At 39.3% G+C, this 23117-nt stretch overlaps 2 protein-coding genes across 3 annotated transcripts in view; one reads left to right on the top strand and one right to left on the bottom strand.

Moving 5' to 3' along the window:
* The window catches only part of LOC117290436 (citron Rho-interacting kinase-like), a 42931-nt gene extending 32161 nt beyond the window's left edge, over positions 1 to 10770 (bottom strand). Inside the window, exons 1-10 of the mRNA XM_033771849.1 lie at positions 10734 to 10770; positions 9852 to 10103; positions 5497 to 5672; positions 4872 to 5116; positions 3824 to 3917; positions 3270 to 3470; positions 2528 to 2681; positions 1622 to 1814; positions 788 to 929; positions 67 to 177 (exon numbers count right to left, since the gene is read on the bottom strand). Of these exons, the coding sequence (XP_033627740.1) occupies positions 67 to 177; positions 788 to 929; positions 1622 to 1814; positions 2528 to 2681; positions 3270 to 3470; positions 3824 to 3917; positions 4872 to 5116; positions 5497 to 5672; positions 9852 to 10083 (1548 nt within the window). The 5' untranslated portion in view covers positions 10084 to 10103; positions 10734 to 10770. The remainder of the gene's footprint in view (positions 1 to 66; positions 178 to 787; positions 930 to 1621; positions 1815 to 2527; positions 2682 to 3269; positions 3471 to 3823; positions 3918 to 4871; positions 5117 to 5496; positions 5673 to 9851; positions 10104 to 10733) is intronic.
* A 309-nt stretch (positions 10771 to 11079) lies between these two features.
* The window catches only part of LOC117289871 (BICD family-like cargo adapter 2), a 33572-nt gene continuing 21534 nt past the window's right edge, over positions 11080 to 23117 (top strand). For both annotated transcript variants that reach the window (XM_033771056.1, XM_033771055.1), the window contains exons 1-2: positions 11080 to 11151; positions 14701 to 15206. In XM_033771056.1, coding sequence (XP_033626947.1) covers positions 14874 to 15206 — 333 coding nt within the window. In that variant the 5' untranslated portion in view covers positions 11080 to 11151; positions 14701 to 14873. The remainder of the gene's footprint in view (positions 11152 to 14700; positions 15207 to 23117) is intronic.

The following is a 23117-nucleotide window of genomic DNA, read 5'->3' as shown; positions in this document are numbered from 1 at the left end:
AACACTACTCAAAAGAGATTTTCATTGTGCTATCGGAAACCTTACCTAAAGATTATTTTTACTTACTGCGATTTCAGTGTGTGATAGAGCTAGGTCTTTCTCCAGTTCTGTTTTCTCTGCTTTAGTGGCCTTCAGCGACAGTGTCTTCTCTCTCACAGCTCCCTGCAACTCAGATACCTGTAAACAAAACGATCAATGTCTTGTTAATTTTAAAATACATAATTGTTATTTAAAAAGAAAAAAAAAACAAGAAAAGTATTGTTTGGTAAACTTAAATGGTAAACAAGCCAGTCCGTTTCTTGATGTTTGACCTAGGTGGTCCGAAAATAATCTGCTTTTGTGGGATCACAAGACCAATCCAAACCTCAAGTTTGATGATAAAATGTCAAGTTCTTCCCGAGTTATCACTCGGAAAACAATTCTTTTGTTTTAGCCATAATGATCTTGATATTTTACTGTGGGAGTCCAAAAACTACAGGCTTCTGGGGGATGCAAGACCAATCCACAAACCAAATTTAGAAATAATATGCAAAGTCAATCTCCAGTGTTTGCATGGACCCACACACACATCCTACATGTACGGGAATGATGCTTAACAGATGCTTACCTCAATGCTCCGAGTGACTGCCTTGGTGCAAATTAAAACATTTCAACATACACATTACTGATACAGGTGCCCTTTACAAAGGAGCAAACGCCTTGGTACCCCTGCCAATTTCAAGAACGATGCATCAGGCCCGCATGTTTGTCATAATTGTTGATGTTGAAGGAAATTAAGTTGACTAACCTTTTTGGTCATGGCAGCCTGTGAATCTTCAGTGTGATGGTATTTACTATGAATAGCTTGTAGTTCTTGTGTCTTGGCTGCCAGACGACGCTCCAGGTTACTCTTGGTCATTGGTGATGCACACTCCTGGCTCACGGAACTCCTGAAAACAAAAATTGTTTGAAGGCAGTGGACACTATTGGTAATTGCTCAAAATAATTGTTTGCATGAAAACTTACTTGGTAACAAGCAATGGAGAGCTGTTGATAGCATAACAAATTGTGAGAAATTCTCCCTCTGAAGTAACGTAGTCTTCTAGAAAGAAGTACTTTTCCACTAAAATATTTTAAATTGATTTCGAGACCTCAAGCATCTGAAAGCACACAACGTCATGTGACAAGGGTGTTTTTTCTTCCATTATTATCTCGCAACTTCGACGACCAATTGAGTTCAAATTTTCACAGGTTTGTTATTTTGTGCATTTGTTGACATACACCAAGTGAGAAGACTGCTCTTTGACAAGTACCAATAGTGTCCAGTGTCTTTAAATCTTGAGTGTGCATTTTTTCCCTCAGGAAAATCGTATTTAAATGTGAAACGAACATGGTGTGGCAGTGGGGTTAAAATTCCACAGGAATTTCCAGGGGTTGTATACCCTGGAAATTGGGTCGGTAGTGTGAAGGTGAGTAGGCCTGATATAATTCATATCTGAATACTACGAGGCAAAGTCACCCCTGCACCAGCCACACAACCCAGGAGAAGTGGACGGTTGTTGCGTCAACGGGCAGCAGCCTTTGCACTTTTTTGCAGTGTATCACATTCGCAAAAAGAAACTCAAAAATATTCTATTCTCACTTGATGCTATCCACAGCAGAATGAGTGGCCAGCGTCTTGGTGTACGTGAAGCCGATGAATGGTAGGTCCCGTCCTGAGAAGCCACGCTCACTCGACGCAAGACTCATATTGGAGTGGGGAGGCTCAGCATCAAAATCATCAAAGTTTGAGGTGTCGTCCACGCTGGTGACTGTAGGGACAAAGGGCGGCACACCTACACAAATACAAATATCAGGGTGAGATTTGAAGAAAGTGTAACCAATGAGTTGTTGTTATTGGTCTCTCCTTTAGACTACACAGGCAGGATATTTGGTCCTTAGAAAAAGGAGGAACACTTTATGGAATTCAAGGGATGCCCTACAGGTACTCACGATGTATGCTTTAAGTCGTGAGTTGGTACATTTCAAAAAGTTTTTTTCTGCATTCAGCAGCAATACACTTGGTCGGCATTGCCGGTAAAAAAAAATAAAAAAAAAAATTCACGACTTGGTCCGTACATGTACTTTGCAATTGTGTTTACTCTACGCATTACAGGCAAAGTCTGCCTTGATTGACGTCACGAACAGCGCCCTCTCGGGTCTGGGTCTACATTTAAGTTTGTAAATAACATAAGAACTGATTTTTTAAAACCTTAGTTAACTGTTTATTCACATTCCACTCATCAAAACACATATATTAGTGACAAAAGCTTTATTTTGAAAAAATACCACTTCCAGGTGACTTTAAACTGAATTGAAGACATTTGTATTTATCAGTGTGAATAAAAATGCAGTGAGTTATTCTTAACAGAACACATCACAGCTGGACTTGTTCGGTCATAATTCTACGGCCTGACGTTAAAATCAGAGGTCTGCCGTCGAGTGTGAATTTCGAGCCCTGCAACCATCAACTTCCTTTGTCCTACTTTCCTTCATCTGACATACTTACTCTGTCTGAGTGTTGTCCATTCTATACTATTGAAGAAAGGATGGCACCCTAGTCCCTTGTAACCCAACCTTGTTGTCTTATCACTCAGTAGACCTTTAATAAAACTCTTAGCGTGCTCGCTGGCAGATGGTGATGCAGGAATCGTCAACTTATTCTGTTAATGAAATAAACACTTGACAAGGTCACTGGACATTAGACAAAGGGCACCAAGGCAATGGCCAGTTGAATTGAGGCAATAAAATGAACGCTAAGGGCAAGTTCGAGTAGCGACTATTTGTCAACCACTAGTCAATATTGCATGGTTTCCATAAGCATGCAATACATCCTGGGTACCAGGCAAAATCTCCCAATGGTAAATTTTAGTCCCTCCCTTGAACTTGATCTAGCTGGCAGCAGACTTACCAGATAAAGTTCCATTGTTTACGTAGTTCAGATGGTGCGCACATAACCAAGAACAATGGATTTACCTGGTCAGTCTGCTTCCACCTAGCGTCCCAAAAGTCTCCCATTGCTTATGTTGCCTCCGTGAAGTTTCTGGAAGCAATCTCAAGTTGGGTTGAAGTTAAAGTTATTTGAGTTGATTATAAAGGTTAGCTTTTAGTTACTCTCAAATGGATGGAAAAGGCAGGTTAACTTACATCTATTTAGGTTAGGTTACATCTATTTTGGTATGGTAATCTGAGGGAGAATTTAACTTGTTTTTTGAATCATCATGCTAAACAGGTTTTTTTAACGCACTCACCTTGAAGTCCATAATATTGCTGTAAGTCACCACGAGGGAGTCTTCAGTGAAGGGCGTGTGCCCATAGAGCATCTCAAAGGCTACAATACCCAGAGACCACCAGTCACATTCGATACCATATACGCCCTCGTTGCTGTTCATACTCATCAAGACCTCTGGGGCGACGTAGTCTGGCGTCCCCACGGGCATCTTGGCGTATACCTTTTAATATCATAATAATAAAGATAATAATATTGAACATTTCTAGTGCGCCATGTCTAACAATGAGAAAATAGAATTACCTGTTGCAAACAACTTAATAAACCAATGCGTCACACGAAGTTGTGTGCTTTCAGATGCTTGAATTCGAGACCTCAAATTCTAAATCTGAGGTCTCAAAATCAAATTAACGGAAAATTACTTCTTTCTCGAAAAACTACAACACTTCAGAGGCAGCCGTTTCTCACAATGTTTTATACTATCAACCTCTCCCCATTACTCGTTACCAAGTAAAGTTTTATGCTAGTAATAATTTTGAGTAATTACCAATAGTGTCCACTGCCTTTAACACTCACCTTGGTGTCCTTAGACAGCTTAGCTGATGATCCAAAATCAGCCAGTTTGATGTGACCGGTCCGATCGATGAGAACATTGTCTGGTTTGATATCCCTGTTAAATCAAGGAGTTAAAAGGATAAAATTACCAATCCAGTTCAAGAAGGAAAGCAATAGTTTCAGGCTTGAAATTACACAGCAGGTCACGGAGGCTGTGGAGGCCTCTGTTTCCCCTGGTGGTGGCATTGGTGCCCCTTCAAAAGTTTCCCACAGACTTTAAGATTGTTCAATGGAAGTGCCCATTGAAAATTTAAACGTCCTTGCCCTCTCAAAAGGCCCGAAAGCCAACAACTTTGCAGGCCTGATTCTAATAATAATAATAATAATAATAATATCAAAGTCTTATACAGTGCACGTATCTACCAAACAAGGTACTCAAGGCGCTGAGTATATACAAACTTTCAGAAAGATAGGTTATTGCAGTGATGAATTCTGAGACCCAACTATTTAGCACCTTAAGGGTTTACAAGATGCTACGGCGCATTAAGCAGCCACAGCCAGGAACACCAGGGCGAACCCCTTCTCTTTTCGATAAGTGCACCTTGAGTTCTTTTACATGCGTTACACAACACATGGGACCAACGGCTTTACGTCTATGCACACGTAGGCAATTGACTCCACTGCCCCATGTCATTGCCTTGATACCACTTGAAATGGTCTAACAGACATAGTACAATTTCCTCATCGAGTTGCCTTTAACAAGAAGGAAAGGCCTCTGTGCCCTAAGCAAAACAGTCCAATTTTAAAATAGATATTTTGAAACAGGAGCAAGTACAAAGATAAGCTGTTTTGCCATAAAAAAACAGGATGACAATTTTAAAAGGCGGCTGAGATGTACGGCTTTGGAACTTTTAAATGGAAACAGCACCCTCAATTAACCAAAAAAATTACCTTATATATAAGAAACCAACACTCCGAGTTAGGCTGTTTTGTCCTAAAAGGGCCGCTTTGCCCTTTAATAAGAGAAAGCATCAGGCCCGAGTCTGTATTATTAAAAAGGGTTTCTCACCTGTGTACGTATCCCATAGTATGCAAGCTGTGGATTGCGGCAACCATCTCGGCCAGATAAAACCTGGCCATACTCTCCTCGAACACGTCGTCGAATCGACTGAGTAGAGAGAGCATATCACCACCAGGATGGAACTCCATGACAAGGTACAGGTTGTGGCGATCCTGGAAGGCATACTGGAGCTGCGTCAACCAATCATTGCTGGCGCGGGCCATGATGTCACGCTCCTCTTCGAAGAATGCCATCTGCGAAGAACGAACCGAGCAAAGGACACTATTAGTAATTGTCAAAGACCAGTCTTCGCCCACTTGGTGTATCTCAACATGCATAAAATAACATACCTTTGTAAATTTAAACTCAATTGGTCGTCAAAGTTGTGAGATAATAATGGAAGAAAAAAACACCCTTGTCACACAAAGTTCTGAGGTCTCGAAAATTGCTTCTTTCTCAAAACTACATTACTTCAGAGGGAGCCGTTTCTCAAAATGCTTTACACTATCAAAATCTCTCCATTGATCGCTTTCAAGTAAATTTTTATGCTAACAATTAGTTTGAGCAATTAAGAATTATCCAGTGGCAGTGTCTTTAACATGTTTTTTTTTTTTTTACTTCAACCAATACTCACATTCTCCTTGGATAGAGTGCCATCTTTATGAAGTACCTTCATAGCATACACATCACCAGAGGCCTTTTCTCTCACCACCTGAACCTCACCAAAGTGACCCCTCCCAATCACATCCTTCACCTCAAAGTCATTGATTCCGATTCGAAGATTCTTCACTTCATCGATTGTTGATTTATCTGTAATCAAAATGGGTACATAATAATAAGCCTTACTTAGATGTGGCGGACACAATGCTACATATACAACACTATTTCGGTTTGGGTAAATTTGTCTGTAAACACCCAAACCAAACAGTACACTCCTATCACGTCCACCATACCTCAAAAAGGCTTATGGTCAGTAGCGTTTCAACACGACCATTTTTTTTACAGGCATAATATTTGGCTCTTCAGAAGAAAAGGAGTACTGGTAACAATTGTATATACCCAGCAAGATCTGCGGGGGAAAATATAAGGCATGTATTGTATACATCCTACACCATTGAAACGTGTACAAACTGAATAAGCGCATACTTCTTGCTCTGTACACTATTTTGACATCAGCGAGTTCTACACACCTCTCTCTACACACCTTTCTCTAGTGGTGGGTGAATCAAAAGTCCTACTCCATTATACACTGTACAAATTTGTCCTGACATGAATCCTACACAACTCTCAAAAAATCCTACTGCATGAAATAATTACCGAGTCCTAAGTGGTGCATGATTACAATTACTAACAATATTGGTTTTACATGTATTATATTTACCAGATCATCTTTAATACAATGATTTAAGGCCTGCTGCGCTAGAGGTCGCTCTTTTGCCATGTCAAACTCAAATGATTTTCACATAACAAAAGTGCGACAATTAAAACGAATCGGTGACAAACAACGAATTTATTGAGATAGTCTGCCACACTTAAAATAATTCAAAATGGCGACATGTGAAAACCGTTGCTTAGAAGTCAAGTGGCACATGACGACAATTAGAGCAGTGATACTCAAATATAATGACAAATTCATAATGATGTTGTTTTCCTTATAATAATTTTGCCTTATAATAATTACCATCAATGGGGAGTGGCGTCATCGTAGCTTTTTTCAGACTGTCAAACAAAATATTGAGCTTAATTCTGAATCTAGAATAAGTTTTCTTCCAGTCAGAATTTGTTTCCGATCCCATTCCAGAACACTCCCAGCAACGGAAAACCTTTACATGTAGATCGTTAGATACTGCACATAAAAGGTTTGTCAACAAGTTGTGCAACCACCGAGTATACTTGAGTAGCACGGCAGAGCTTCAAGGTTCAAGGTGCATTTTATTTTCCACAGTATCAACAAATAAAATACTAAATCACTCAAGAGCGATCAGGTTTAAAAGAATACAATATATCTGTATGAAGATGAAAATAAATATGACACAGCAGAGGGATCCATTTTAGAAGCAGAGCTTGTAGGCAATGGTTGGTCACTGTGCATTTTTTGCATTGAAACACATAATACTTACACTTCGGTGAACCAAAAGGTCCGTGGGTGAGGCGAGATATAAAAATATATCTCAATGCACGCATGTAAACTCAATAAGAAATATATAAGTAAACAAATAGATGAAGGACGTAAACAACACAATGGACAAAAAACTAAACACAACAGTAGGCCTGGGCAAATAATTCGAATATCCGGTTAATGTCGAATAGGTTTTCCTATACGAACCGCGAATGCCTTTTTTTTCTTAACCGGATATCCGCAATGGGCGCGAATACCTATTTATTAACTGGATAGTCCTGTAATTACCACCAAGTAACCGGATATTCTTTAATATCCGAATATCCGCGGACGTCAGGCGACAACTGATAGGAATGTTTTGTCTGAATCCTTATGAAACTTCTATTAAGACAGCATAAAACAGCATAAATTAAGTATTTAACTATGCTCACCTCCATGAAGAGTTAAAACAATGACATTTCTGACGTAATTTGTTCAAAGATTACGAAAATTTTCCTTCACGTAGAGTCAATCACGATCAAAAGTAAAAGCAAATCGCCATCTTTAAATTAGATCCAGTAATTTTTATGAATGAACCGAGTGACACTGTTTAAAACTAATATCAATCCGCCCATAAGATCTCATTCACAAACGAACAGCGCCCTCTAGCGGCAAAAAAAAACTATTTGAATATCCGGTTAATTTCGGATAGTTGGCCAGCGGTTACCAAATACAAAAATTTCACTATTCGCCCAGCACTACACAACAGCCTTGTATCACTCGAAACTGAATGATCACACCCAAGGGATACCACCCGGGGAAAGGGCAGGCAATATGGGCGGGCAATGTGGGCGAGGATCCCCAGCGGCAGAGGGGACCACCCATTCCCGTTCAGCACTGTACGTTTAGATAATAAGTACATTAGTACATGCCAAAAACATAGGATTAGAACTGCCTCTAGCTACCGGGCAACCTCGGTAGTCTAGTTGGTAAGACACTGCTCTAGAATTGCAAGGGTCGTGGGTCTGAATCCCACCCAAATAAATTAATGCCTGTGATATTTGTTCACAGGACTCGGGAAAGTACTGAGTATACAGTGCTAACACACAATCGGTGTATGGGTAAAAAGCAAAATTAATATTCTTTATCCCCGATGCAAATTTAACATCTCTTATACATGGTATCTATTCACTCAACTACATGTATAAATAAGTTTCCATCGTGCCAGATTTAAAGACATGGTTAAAAATAAATAAGATTTTGAAAACTCTAGGGTGTTCATTAGTCACGTTCCACAGCATGGGTCCCTCATGTTTGATCGCTTTATGAGCAAGGAGAGTACGAGTGTCAGGAATATAAAAATTAGAAGCTTGGCGGGTAAAATGAGAATGAACAACTGAATTTAAAGAACAAATAGATTTAATTGCAGGAGGTAAATTTTTGCAGGACAGCCGATACATCAGCTGTAGACGATAAATATCCTTCAGTTTCAAAGTATTATATTAATATTTGATGGAAAGGGGGTCTGAATTAGTGCTGTGCGAATAGTGAAATTTGGTATTCGGTTAACCGCTGGCCAACTTTCCAAAAATAACCGGATATTCAAATATATATGTTTATTTATTTATTTTGCTGCTAGAGGGCGCTGCTCGTTTGTGAATGAGATCTTATGGGCAGATTATTAGTTTTAGACAGTGTCACTCGGTTCATTCATAAAAATAACTGGATCTAATTTAAAGATGGCGATTTGCTTTTTCTTTTGATCATGATTGACTGTACGTGAAGGAAAACTTTCGTAATCTTTGGACAAATTACGTACCGGATATTCAAATTATTCGCCCAGGCCTAGTCTGAATGTGCGTTAAAATCTGCAAAATTAGTTATACGAAGAGCTCGTTTCTGCAAGATTGAGAAGTCGATTGAGATTAGTAGCAGAACTAGCTCCCCAAGCAAGTATCCCATAATGAAGATAAGATCCAATCAATATGTTATAAAGGGAATGCAGTACCATTTCAGGGAGGAAGTGTTTGATCCTATTAATCACACCAATATTTCTAGAAATGACTTTACAAATAATAATATCAAAGTCTTATATAGCGCACGTATCTACCAAACAAGGTACTCAAGGCGCTGAGTGATATATACAAACTTTCAGAAAGATCATTGCAGTGATGAATTATGACTATGAGACCCAACTATTTAGCACAAAAAAGCGGACTTCAGGGTACCAGCCGCCGTGCATGTTTTTATGTGGTGAAAAGATCGTGGCCGGGTGGTAAAGTTTGGTTGTGTTGTGTTCGCTATGTTCGGTGGCTGCACTGGATGCTACGGTGTGGATTAATTCGCGGCACGATCAGGCTGCAGTGGACCTTGGATTTTAAGGTGAAAAGGGCACTACGGCCATTGGGGAAAAGGGCACAGCAAACTTGGCCGTGATGTTTGGTTATTTTCAAGGGGCATCACGGCCACTTGAAGGGCATCACGGCCACTTGAAGGGCAACGACAGCAATGGCCGTCGTGGCCGCCGTGAAATTCCAGCCCTGCTATTCCATGTAAGACACATGCCTTGTATTTCAGCAAACATCAGCTGAACACCAGCAACTAGCAATGCAACAAATGGAAATTTTGTTGGTAATCCTGTTTTTATAAAGGAAAACATTTCATTCTAAGCAAATTTTTGTGCTTTTACCAGCTCTTTGAGATTGGGCCCTGGTCATAAGGTCACTGGCCCAACATTAAAACCACTGGCCTCTGGCCTATTGACTAGTGAAAAATTCATGGGAAGTAGGCCTACTTTATATTCCGATTCTTCTATTCATTTTGAACTACAAGATTTTAAATACAAAAGTGACAGGAAAAAGAAATCTTTCAGAGGGCAATCATCAACTCACATTTAGCAACAAACGTAGAGATATGCTTATCTCTGATAAGTTGTTCACCACTGCACTCTTCGTAGAGCACCAGCAGGGCATCAAGAAGTCCTTCTCTGGCGATATGCGTACGCCATCCTGCTGTGCCGGTCTTTCCAAGAAACAACTGGTTAAGACGGCTGGTTCTAGCGTTGATCCCATCAGTGGAGACTATCCTACCTGGAGTCAGGGCACCACGAACGGACTTACTCATTTTGCAGTCTCACTCTGCAGCTGATGATAATAAAACAATAGCTGTAAGAATGGGTTGAGGAAATAATTCTATAATTTTGGTTCTAAAGACCAAAGCACTTACTATACAACATTGGTAATGGGTAAGTTAGTTGGGGGGTAACAATTGAACCGAACAAATGCATTGTAAACTGAACTACGTGTACACAGTAGGCCCCTACTTAATGTAAAACCTGTTTTTTTATTTTTATTTACATTATTGGGTGCTGTGTAACATTGCATTTGTTGCTTATTAAGTTTAAAGGAACACGTTGCCTTGGATCGGTCGAGTTTGTCATCAAGTGGTGGTGCCATACGAAAACTTTTTCAATCGGTCTATTAGAACACAGCTCAACAAGGTGGACTACACCCCCCCCCCCCCCCCCCCAAGTAAAAAAATACCCGAGAAAAAAATACAAAAACAAAATTTTCTTAAAAAAGTAAAATTTTATAAAAAATTATTAAAAATAAACTTGACTTGGACTTGGAGCAGAGTTATTCCTCTCTGGATACCTATTCGTACTCTACACACACGAAATTAAAACATGATTTCACAGAGTTTAATGAAAGTTAAATCTTACGGCCAAAATGTGTCCTTTTTAGATAAAATTGAAAATGATAAAAAATACAAACCTCCGGAACAAGTCGAACACCGCGCGTTGAATACCCAACGGTTTCTGTTTTTTGTGAGTGTTGAATGCAAAAGCCAATCAGAAACGATTAGTATGGTAACCATTCAAAAGTTAGCTTTACACGCGTAAAACTGTATCGGGGTAGTCTAGGTATCAATTTTTAAAGTTCTTAACTATTTTCTGTTTCTTTATCACAAAACATCAAACAGCCGCTGAGTCTGATGCCTATTCGTCGTAAACAAACTCGTCGTGCGGATGTCGTCTGCGTGTGTACGTCCGTGTGTGTGCGGCGCTATACGATCTTTGCATAAAAAAAAACATGCATCATAACATTGTGAGAAACCGTGCAGACAGTGTCGATTTTTTCCAAGGATTTGTGTGTGTGTGCGGTCGTCAACGATAAATGATAAATAATTGAGGTGAGTAAAAACCATGGTGACATTGTGGAGTTTTATCGGATAACTTTCCGTATGGCGCCACCACTTTTTCACTAATTTTTACAAAAAGGGTGTATATCAATCAGGTAAATAAGTTCCTATATATTATTTTATACCGAATGAAAAAGTGGTGGCGCCATACGGAAACTTTTCCGTTTTATCTTGCTTTTATTTTTATGTAGAGTTTTTATCTTACTTTTATTTATTAACTTATTCTAAAATTACTGACTCTTCAAGCATGTTCAGGGGGGGGGCTGGTCATCTCGCCACCTAGCAAGCTCGCCACCAACAAAGTCGCCCCCTGCAAAGTCGCCCCCTAACCGGCTCGCCCCGAGTTGTTACAAATTCGCCCCGAGTTGTTACAAATTCGCCCCCTGACAATGTCGCCCCCAAACAATGTCGCTCCCTAGCAAAGTCGCCCCCTGACAATGTCGCCCCCAGCCAATGTCGCCCCCTAGCAAAGTCGCCCCCAGAAAATAGTTAAGGGTTAGGGTTAGGGTTAGGGTTAGGGTTAGGGTTAGACCTTCCACAAGCACATTACTTCATACGGAATTTTTTCTGAAAATGTTTTTTTACCATAATAATTGTAGCCTTAATTATTTTCCGAACAATATCTGGGGGCGACTTTGCTAGGGGGCGACATTGGCTGGGGGCGACATTGTCAGGGGGCGACTTTGCTGGGGGCGACATTGCCAGGGGGCGACTTTGTTTCAACCCGGGGCGAGCCGGGTAGGGGGCGACTTTGCAGGGGGCGACTTTGTTGAGGGCGAGCTTGTCAGTTGGTGAGATGACCAGCATTCATTCAGGGCAGTAAATAAGCCTGGGCCTGTGTGTGTGTAAAGACTAAAATGTACTTAAGTGTGACTGTGAATGACTGCTGATATGTGACGATGGAACCATAGCACCATGGTATAGCTATGTTTATAGCTGAATAAGGGTTTCACCATTGAAGATTGAAGATGGAAATCTGTGCTGGATGTGAACTGTAGCCTAATGCAAAAAGCCTCAAGCGCAGAACAAATGGAGAGAAGACAAGGGATGAAGTTTCAGTTTTAGATGTGGGAGGAAAACCCCTGAGAATTATTCCAGGGAAAACCCATTATTATTATGGGATGTAGTTGCGATAACGTAACCCTCCTTCCAACGGTCGTCGTGAGGAGGGTAACCCTCCTTCCAACAGCCGCCGGGAGGAGAGTTACGTTAATCGCAACTATAATGGGATGCTGCACAGTCGACAAAATCCAATCCACATAGTTAAATGCTGAGTTCTGTGAGTGACTGAGCATTGAACAAGTTGTGGTTCTCGAAGAATAAATAAATCAATGTGTTTCATATTGGACAGAATTTGAGTTTGTTTGTTTTCTGTCTGCGTTTGGCTCATCAGAGCAAACAAGGATCTGTGTGCAGTACTTTACAATATTAGGCCACATACAAAAAAAATTGTTGATCGTCCCCGCCCTACCATTAAAAAAACCCGACCCCATTTTTATTTTTATTTTTTTTAATCATAAATAACAACCTTTTCAATAATATTTTTTTCAAAATGTACAGGTTTGAAAAGATGTTTAAAGAAGGTTTTTATTCATGTTAGCAAAGCAAGAACAATTCTTCAAATATTTACTTGGGCTACACTGTGCTTAGTTGTTTGAAAAAGTTTGCAGAAAATCAATACTCACAGGAACTTAAAATGGTGTTTAGCGATCAGCGTTGTCAAAACATTACAAATAGTGGAAATCATCAAAAATAAGCCAAATGGTTTTTTTCCCCTTATGATTTCAAAACTTTGTATGCAGTTTAAAATGTGTGTTCCTCTGTGTTTGTTGAAGTTTTTGGACTGGGGTAAGGATAGAATTGGAAGTTAAGGGAGGAAGTGGCAGATGTATATCTCCCATAGAGATAGCTCCAGGATCATTGGTTTGAATGATTTTGACAAATAAAAATAAAACTAATAGGGGGCCTAATCAAGCTAAATCATACTTTTTTTGTATCAGAAAACATATCTGGCTAACCTTATGGAATTTGCAATGATTTCGATTGATTGAAGTGGTTAATTTTTTTCTACTGAATTTTTCTAAATTACAGAAAATTTTGGAATATGAATGTTTGATTTAGTTTATTGTCTGTGCTCCTCAATTTATAAATTCAACAATAAAATGTGTTTACTAATTTCATACAATATGTAAAAAATGTAATAATTACACCGATGTTTGATAAGCACTATATTTTCAGTGCTTTCCAAATTCTTCCGGAAGATATTCACTGTCTACTTGGATTGGATTCACACCATAGAGCTATATATATTGACTAGAGCGCTAACGCCCCCTTATACACGCACTAAAGTTTTGAAGCCATGTGGGCGCATCCATGTTTATGTACAAACCAATACAAAAGCTTGAAATTTTGTACGGCAATTGTACGGCTATTTGCATGATCGTACGTCTGTTCTTGTTTATGTGCCATCGAAGCAAAAAATGCAGTAAATGTGAACGCACAATCTGCTGATCAGCGCACAAACTGCGAGCGTCATGTGCGTCATGATTAAAAGGCGCGTTTACTTTTTTTAGTACGGCAATCAAGTCGAAGTTGCGGTTTTCATAGCGCGGACGTACACGAGTGGACAGCTGCGTACGTATACGCACACGCCGAATCTAAAAATAATCGCGGCAATGTGTGTTCTCTTAAAATTCCGAATTCACGCAACACACCAAACATGTCTGCGCCCAGGGTGGCTTCAAAACGCAGAGCAAGTTAGCGCTCTAGTCAATATATATAGCTCTATGATTCAAACCCATTTACCCTTGCATTTCTTTAAAGATGCTATGTCAGATTTTTGGCCGATTTTACCCCAAAATTTTTATTTAAAATTCAATAGGTATTTTGATGGGGGTCGAGAAATTTACAAGCTTTCATTTGAGCCATTGCTCGAAAAAGTCGGCCAATTATTAGTAGCAGTGAAATAAAGTGCTCAAAATTAGTTTTTGTCGGGATCCCGACAATATATCACGTGACCAATTCTTGTGTGTTTTGTAAGAAACGTTTTAAATTTTTGTCATGGTTCCTGACCATTAAAAGTAAAAGTTAAACTTGTTTTCGTTAGAGCGGGTGATACTCTTTGAAATACCATTCACTCAAAAATCTTTTTTTTTAATGTTTGGGGCAAAAATCTGACATAGCATCTTTAACAGTTGTCTTAACTGCTAGACCACCGAAAATACATTTTATAGGCCTATTCATTCTCTTTGACAAAAAATCTCAATTGAAACACATGCTTTTAAATTCAAGGTCACCAATTCTTTTTCCCCATGAAACAAAAACAAAAATAGACACAATCCTGTATGGACTTGTTCAAAACATAAAAATCTCGGTGATCAAAGACTTGACACTCATTATAAAAAAAATGTGAATATTCCTCTGTGTATTGATTGAACCAACACAATAGCAGCTTCACGGTCGATTGTCTTTATATGAATGGCTTAAAAATCTGTCCGTTTATGGCACATGACGCACTCATTGCTTTTCTTTGTTCAACAGGTAGAGGGCCGTTTCTGACCGTATGATAAAAGCAGCAGCTGACGACACTTCACAATCACAAAGCGTCGCTCTTGAACTCCCTGCAATACAGGGACCACCGCCACTACCGATGATTTATAGGGTTGTTCACAAAACACAGTCCTCGACAGCACACTGTTACGTGTTGTTAGACCATGTCAAGGCTTGGTGTGATGCACCATTTTAACATTCCTACCGCCATGTCTGACCAGGGATCCATCATGGATAATCTGGATAACCTCTCCTTCGACGATTTCGACCCCAGCCAGGGGTCGTTGGATTTCTTTGATAATTTCGGCGGCGTGGATCGGATGGAGGCGGCGTCGCCGGGTCAGGGGTCAAGGGAGGATGATGTCTACGCTCAACTGGAGCAAAAAGAGAAGGATCTGATTCTAGCCGCGGAGCTCGGCAAGGCGTTACTGGAGCGTAATGAAGAGTTAGTCAAGAGGCAAGATCAGATGCAACAAGAATTAGCTGAGAAGATGGAGGTATGTGATCCTTCTCAACCCCAACCCCCACCCTACTCCTTGGCCTAATTTTGTAGTAGCTGGGCCCAATGTCATAGAGCTGCTAAGCACAAAAATTTGCTTAGCATGAATTTGTTTTGCCTTGATAAAAACAGGATTACCAGCCAAACTTCCACGTGGTGTTCAGGATTAGAAAAAAAACTGAATACCAGTAACAATATATGCAACAAATCGAAATTTGGCTGGTAATCCTGTTTTTACGAGTGATAAATTTCATGCTAAGCAAATTTTTGTGCTTAGCAGCTCTATGTAATTGGGCCCTGTTTAATCACAAAAAGCAGCTAAGCGTACACAAATAAGCTTACAGCCAAACTATAATGTCACAAGTACAATTTCTGACTGGTATCCTGCTCATCTTCTTCTTAATAGAAACTTGTTAAGCAATTTTCTCTGCTCAAGCAGTTCTTTGAAATTGGGCCCTAGTAGGCCTATTACACGGAGGCCATGGGCTCTGTTGCCCCTGGTCTTGGCCCTGGTACATTATTTCCCATAAGCTTTCAGATTTTCCAATGAAAGCGCCCAATTAAACATGAAAATGGCCTTGCCCTCTCTCATAGGAAACTCCATGCCTACCACCACTTTCCAATTCTTTGTGTAATTCCACAGTTACTCTGGCTATACTGTTCATCATTGGCCTTAAATACATAATGTGCCGATTCCATGGATACTTATCTGGAAAATATTAATTTGTCAACGCTTTTAACAAAATTTTACATGGAAAGTTAGATAAATCACAGCATGGTCAATTGAACATGGAATTGCCATTTAACAAAGTATCATTTTTTAGACCTGGGCCCAATTTCATACAACGTTAGTTTTAAGCCACAATGTACATTATGACTACATTAAAAGTGAAAGCATGTGCTGCACAAAGCCAACATTGTATACTCAAGATTGAAGGTAGAGACTTTCTCCACCTGCTGCCTGTTTATTGATATTACCATCCTGTGTTACCATGGTAACGGTGGGATAAATTATTGTGAAGCTCTCTCCCTGTTTAGATTTTAATTTGCTACCATCGCAACCTTTGAAACCTTTTTATCTATCTCTGCAGCCACATTGTGTAATAACAATAAAAAGTATAAAACTGCATAATGAATAGACTGGCGAAACAAGCATTTTGTCCAACATTATGGCCTACCAATATTTACATGTGATTCATCAAACAATGCTACACAATGAACACAATGCTCTTTGTTTAGTTTTGTAGTTACAACCCTCATTGTGACGTCATCACAAACTGACTACGCAGTAGTGAGTGGGCGGGGCGTGTTATTTCGTCGTCTGCTGACATTTGCAATTGTCGCCCTTAGTTTTTGGAACCACAGTATAGGCCGTTCCTTTGTATAATAATTTGTCCACACAAAAAACATTCTGTTCAAGTATTGGCATGTTTTACTTAACTTCATGCCATGGCTTTGCATTTTGGGGTAAAAACCATTTAAGACCACGAGGCTTATAGCTCTAAAATGTTTAGGTCAGGATTGGTTTTCAAGACAAGAATCAAAATGAGGAGATACATGTATCTGTACACAGTTTACCCTCTGTTGTTTAACATAATAATCCAATAAACCTGTTTTTTTATTTGAAGAAGTACTAAGAGAAAGTTTATCCCATTTGTTTTATTGGGTAAAGTATACTTTCACACAACAGGGCCCCAATTTCATAGCAGAATACTGCTTGACAGATTTATTTTACTAAGCAAATATTGAGTGGGGCACCAGTCACCCAATGCGCACTTAGTGTAATTGTGATGTGTAAACTTTTTCTGCTAAGGAACACTTGTATGTTTAGCAAGTTTTTGTGCCCAGAACTGAAGATAATTATCAGACTGAAAGTCAACATTTGAACAACATTTAAAACAAAAAAATATTTCACAGTGAGGTAACTAGACTTTTAATTGTTTGGTCTTGAATTTACTGGTGATGGGGTTGGGATTGTTTCCAGTGTTAAGTTTTAATCCCAGCATGATATTGCTAGGCAGCAACAGTGTAACTAGCTGCACAGTAGCATATTGAAAAGTGTCAACATTGATTTACAATTGTATAATTATACAATGTTATACAATGAAGTACTGACATCTGCTCAGTAGCACAGAACAAATTTGCATTGTATTACGTTGTACATTATTCATGCTCATTGTTGTGCAAAATTGTGTTCAAATATTTTACTTGGAAAGAAAAGGTCCTCCATGTGTTATTGTAATCGTAGCATTCCCTTCCGACTACATTTCTTGTGTTTTCGCAAGGATGACATTTAACCATCATTGTTTCATGACATACCTGTTGAGGATTAAAGCCATTATACACTTTCGGTACAGAAAAAAAAAATACATAGATTTACAAATAACTTACAGGGTTTACAGAAGGTAATGGTGAAAGACTCCTCTTGAAATATTGTTCCATGAAATGCTTTACTTTTTGAGAAAACATTAAAACAATTTCAATTCTCGATAGCGAGAATTACGGATTTATTTTAAACACATGTCATGACATGTGAGTGGGTTTTCCCGTTATTTTCTCCCCACTCCGATGACCGATTGAGCCTAAATTTTCACAGGTTTGTTATTTTATTTATATAAGTTGCGATGACTTGGACAATACTGTTTACCGAAAGTGTATAATGGCTTTAAAATGGATAAATGAGAACACTTTCCAAAACCAATCGGATAACATCTCTGTTTCATTATCCGATTTCGTACAATACATAAAATGAAAACATGTTGTGGCTGAGCGGTTAAGCGCACTGGACCCAAGCTCATGGTGTTTCTGATCAGCCGAGTATGGTGTCGAGTCCAGGTCTTGACACTTGTGTCCTTAAGCACGACACTTAAGCATCATTGCTTTATCCTTCGGAAGTGATAAAGCTGTAGGTTTCATTGCGTTGTGTAAATTACATGCATGTAAAATATACCGCCACTCCGCCGCCAGTACACTTAGCGCTCAGAGAAGGGGTTTGCCCCAGTGTTTCTTGCAGTGTCTGCTGAGTGTGCTGGGACCTTGTAAACCCTTACAAGGTGCTACTTTTCTCATAATGCGCCTTATTTTTGACCGCGCGAGGGCGCTATAAATAGTATTTTTATCACTTCCGGGGGTATACGCGATTCGCCCTGCACAAATCAATAGGCGTTCTGTCACTTTTGTTGCGCCGTAGTTTCAATTTGCTTTAGAGGTGGATTATAACGGCTCCTTCAAAAGTCTTATTGTCCGTGATGGATTTGATGTCTGTGGTGGTAATGTGTTCCAGTCTTTAATAAATGGTTTGGGTATGAATGAATATAACCCCGGAAGTGATTGAGAGCGCCCTCACGCGGTAAAAAATATGGCCCATTTTCAAAAGTTTTCAAAAATTATCTTTGTTCAAGCACCTTGATTTTAAAATTGTTGGGGAAACCCACAAGACCCCAGGACTTGCAGCTCGGAATCTTTATTGGAATGTGATTTTATTTATCAGACCTGAATCAAAATGAAAAGAGACTAGAATCAAAATGAGAGCATTGGTTTTAATCTAAACTTTTTCATTTGAACAAAACACTAAGAAAAGATGTATCTCTTCTGTTTTATTGGTGAGATAATCAACAGTGATTGAAAGTTTTTGTGAGACTCAAACTCAACATAATGATTTGAAAATAATTCTTTTGAGACAAAGATGTTGAATTAAAATTTAAAAAACATCAAATTTGTCCTGTCTTGACCCTATCTGGCCTGACACTGAAGTCATTTGCGTCCGGCTAGCGGTCCAGTGTAAAAAAGAGCCCTGGTGTGGTACATTGGGTTTTTTTTCACTGAGCCGGATTCAAATCCAAGTAATGTTTATCGTACAAAAGGCCCTACACCTGTCGTAGGAGACTGATATACGTGTATGTAGCACTTGTTCAGTACATGCTGGCATGGTCTTAGTCCATAGGTTAATTGTTAATGCCATTCATCCTTTATTACTTAATGAGATTAAGCCCCAGGCAGGATATATGAAGGACTCTGCAAATATTGCCAGTCATAATAAACATGCACTTGTATTCTACCCTCCGCCATGCTTGTATGGCGTCCATCCTTAGTCATTATTACTGTAGGATATTCATCATTTTTAGTGACCTTGTTGGAAAGAAAGGTTTCTGTACAATTTGTTAATCTTTGTGACTAAGCAAATTAAAGGTAGGGTTGTTGTTTGGTGTCCCCGAAAAAAATTGTGTAATTTCTATCTGAAAGCTTACTTGTTACAATGAAAGATGGTATTATGGTTGTTCTGTGAAATTAATTTGTCTGAAATGCCCCGGCCCCAGTTTATTAGAAATCAATAAAAAATATTTGAATTTAAAAAATGAAAAGTGCGTTTTTTTACATTCTGAGGGTGTGTCTGTTTGCGAATGCTGCAGCCAGATATGCTGTCACATGAGCCCAAATTCATAGCGCTGCTTTTAAACGGTAAGCAATTTTTTTAGCTTACTGTAGCAGAACAATTTGCGCAAGCGTATTTCACAGGTTAGCAGAAAAAATAGGCGGCCATATTGCGCGTTCACCATGGATTTGCATTGTGACGTACCATTTATTTTCGTGCAGTAAGCACTGGAAGGTTAGCATGCCTTTTCATGTGCTTACGGTTAGCAGCGCTATGAAATGAAAATCGCACAGTAAGCACAGCAAAATTGGCTGCTAAGCAGCGCTATGAAATTGGGCCCTGCTGTCATCTTGCTGACCTGGATGGATTCATAGTTTGTTTGTGACAGTTTGTTGTTGATTTCTCAGCAAGTACCAGCAAGTATAGACACTGTACTCAGCCGAAGCTTTCACAATCATGTGACTTTTCTTTATAAGTTTGCCATTTTAACACGTTGAAAGAAAAAAGAATCACTCTACCTTTAAAAAGTAACATTCTGGTTATTCAAACATTTTTGTCATTTATAGAATATTGAAATATTTTTATAGAGGCTATCCTCTGGTTGGCTCAGTGGTTTCTTTCCCTCACCTCTCACCTCTGTGGACCCGGTGTGGCGGTTTCAACTTTCCGCCGTGTTCAGTTTTCCAAATGACCAAATACGGTAACATGATGTCATGCGATGCCTGCGCACAGCAAGCGAAAGTAGTCAATTTTTAGTGCCGTATTGAGTCATCCGTGTTACTCTCCGGTAGCTGTCATGGCGGCGTCCACGAGTACAACAAGCGGCGAACGCGTGGATCATATGAGAGAAATTGGTGTGAAGACCAAGCAAGCTATCCTGTATTTAACCAGTTGCACAAGCAGTGTAACCTGCTTAAAGTTGTACGCGTGAATACGAGTAAAGATGGGGCAAGAGAATGTGACTAAACAGAAAAGAATCGTAATAGAAACATTTGGGGTCACTGAGAGCACTACAGTAGTCGACAGGGTACTCGCGGCAGTATTTTTGTCTGACTACGTCACCCGGAAAACTGAACACGCCGGAAAGCTAAAACCGTTCGAACAACGTGCTGAATTGTCCGGCTACGTCACCCGGAAAACTGAACACGGCGGAAGACTGAAACCGCCACACCCGCCTAAACTCCCACCTCAGATCATACACGTGGATTGGGTTTTCAGTTCCTACTCAATTGCTTGAGTTTTCCCCATTTGTTTTTTGTCCATTATCTAAACTTCTTGATTTTATTCGTCCTGGCAGTAGTTGAGCTGTTGGATGTGTAATAAATGAAAATCTATTTACTTTTCATGTTGAGTTCAGTGATTAAGGAATTAACAAATTCTTTTCAAAGTTTAAATTTAAAATCATTCAAATTCATTGGCTACAAAGTCAGCTACGAAGTCAAAAATCTACTTTGTTCCAAATTTTGTATATTTATATTTAAAAAGTTTGACTCATCAAAAGAAGTTTTCAAACACAACAGTGTGTAGTCACATGTGTGTGGAGTGCCACAAATAAAACTAGCGCTTGGAAAAACATTTGGAATAGAAAGCAAACATGTGCAGTAAAGCAATCATACATCAGCGAGAAGTGTTTACTCTACTAGTTTCTATTTTATTATTTACGTGTTTCTGCAGTGTACTGGTATAATATTATGCACATTGTACCCGAGTAATAAAGTTTATTTTCCCATCATAAAAACAAGCAGAACTGGTACTAGCCCTGCCGGCCTTACACCTCCGTCTTATACTACAGTGACGTCCTGGATATCAGGGTCCATTTCTTTTCAAAGTTTCATAACTCAAATCTTACCTGCAAGAAACCACTAATTTCAACAGATTCACATTCCATGGCAGCATATATTTTTCTGCGGTGGGTTTTGATCGTCATATATTCTTCACAAATCCGTCATTTTCATGAAATAATGCAGCTCAGAAAATTGGGACTCCTACTGGATATTTCTGACTGTCACCACTTTTTGCTCGCGGCTGACATAACTAAAATATGGTGACTAAGATTCCAAAAATATTACAAATGATTTTGCAAACAATACACAGTTGAATTTTTACAGCGCAACAACAACTCAATCTATTTACAACAATTGCAAAATAAGCAATCTTGAGTGATACAGGATATAGACGATGTGACCTATGTTTACATTCAAACCGCCCTCTGTTGACAAAACACTCTATACGTCATGTTTCGCCGGGCACTGAGTTGCGCAGTCACAGTAAGATTGCGTACACTTTCTAGCTGGCTGCCAAAACACAAAGGTTTTGCCCGGCGGTATGCGCGCGAATCATGTTATGGTTTTCGTGTGACGTCAGAGGTCACATCGTCTATAGTACGGTAATTTACCAACTTCAACTGTTCTACAATTTCAAACACTGGCTTGAAATATTTGTCCATACACTCCAATCACTTTTTGTATAATTTCCACAAATCAGCCGTTAAATTTACTCGCGGAGAATAATATTCAAAGCAATTTTTTCCCATCAAAGGAACTATTCACTTAAAGTGTTCACTTCAACAGCAAAACATTTCAAGCTCTAGCAAAATAGAGAAGAATAAAATGTCAGGCTCTGAGTTTGAGCGGGAAAATCCACAAAACCGCAGGCCTTGTAGCTCGGAATCTTTACTGTAACAGGATTTTACTTGCAAGACCAGAATCAAAATGAAAAGAGAACAGTACACAGTTTAACTTTCATTTGAACAAAACACTAAGAAAAGTTATGGTTGTTACTCAGCAGGATTATTTGTGAGACTCAAACTCAACATTTGAACATAATTTTTTGAAAAAATTAAAACAAGAGCACCTGACTTGTCCTGTCTTGAGTTTACTGGACCGACATTGAAATCACTGGTCTCGGGTCAGTGGTCCAGCAGTGAAAAACTTGAGCCCTGTATCTGTGTTGAATCTCTACTGACAATTGTTCAAAGAGATTTGAGCTTCAGGGTTTTCATTAATATGTCATCTTTCCCCCTGCTAGTCTTCAGTATGGGATGAACTTTTAAAAAATTCAGCATCAAACAATTATTTAATAGATGTCAAATTTGCACCGGGGATAAAGAATATGGTTTTAGCACTTTGTATATGGAGTACTTTCCAGAGTTCTGGGTAAAAATCATAGGCATATTACTCAAGTGGGATTCAAACCCACGACTTTGCTATTAGAGAGCAGTGTCATAAAACCAACTAGACCACAACTATTGTTTTTCGTTGTTTTTATCCTCTTTTTCACAGCAATTGTTTTGAAACCTTAAATCCAACCAAAATGTCTGTCTCGTATAATTTCAGGTTCTGTACATCCCTTTGTAAAATTCCAAGGACCCTGCATCTAGTCACATCTGTCTGTGTATTACTCATGGTCAAAATACGGCGATGCCGTTGTTAGGGACGACTGACATTGATTGCAAGCATTTGCGCGTACGTGACTTGACTCAATAGAGCTCCACTTTCCCAGAAAGCGCACTCTGTGTATCAGTTTGACCTTGACCAT

Source organism: Asterias rubens, chromosome 5 (genome assembly GCF_902459465.1).
Source record: "Asterias rubens chromosome 5, eAstRub1.3, whole genome shotgun sequence".
Taxonomy (NCBI): domain Eukaryota; kingdom Metazoa; phylum Echinodermata; class Asteroidea; order Forcipulatida; family Asteriidae; genus Asterias; species Asterias rubens.
Note: the sequence above shows the minus strand (reverse complement) of the source record. Positions and strands in the feature narration are given on the sequence as shown.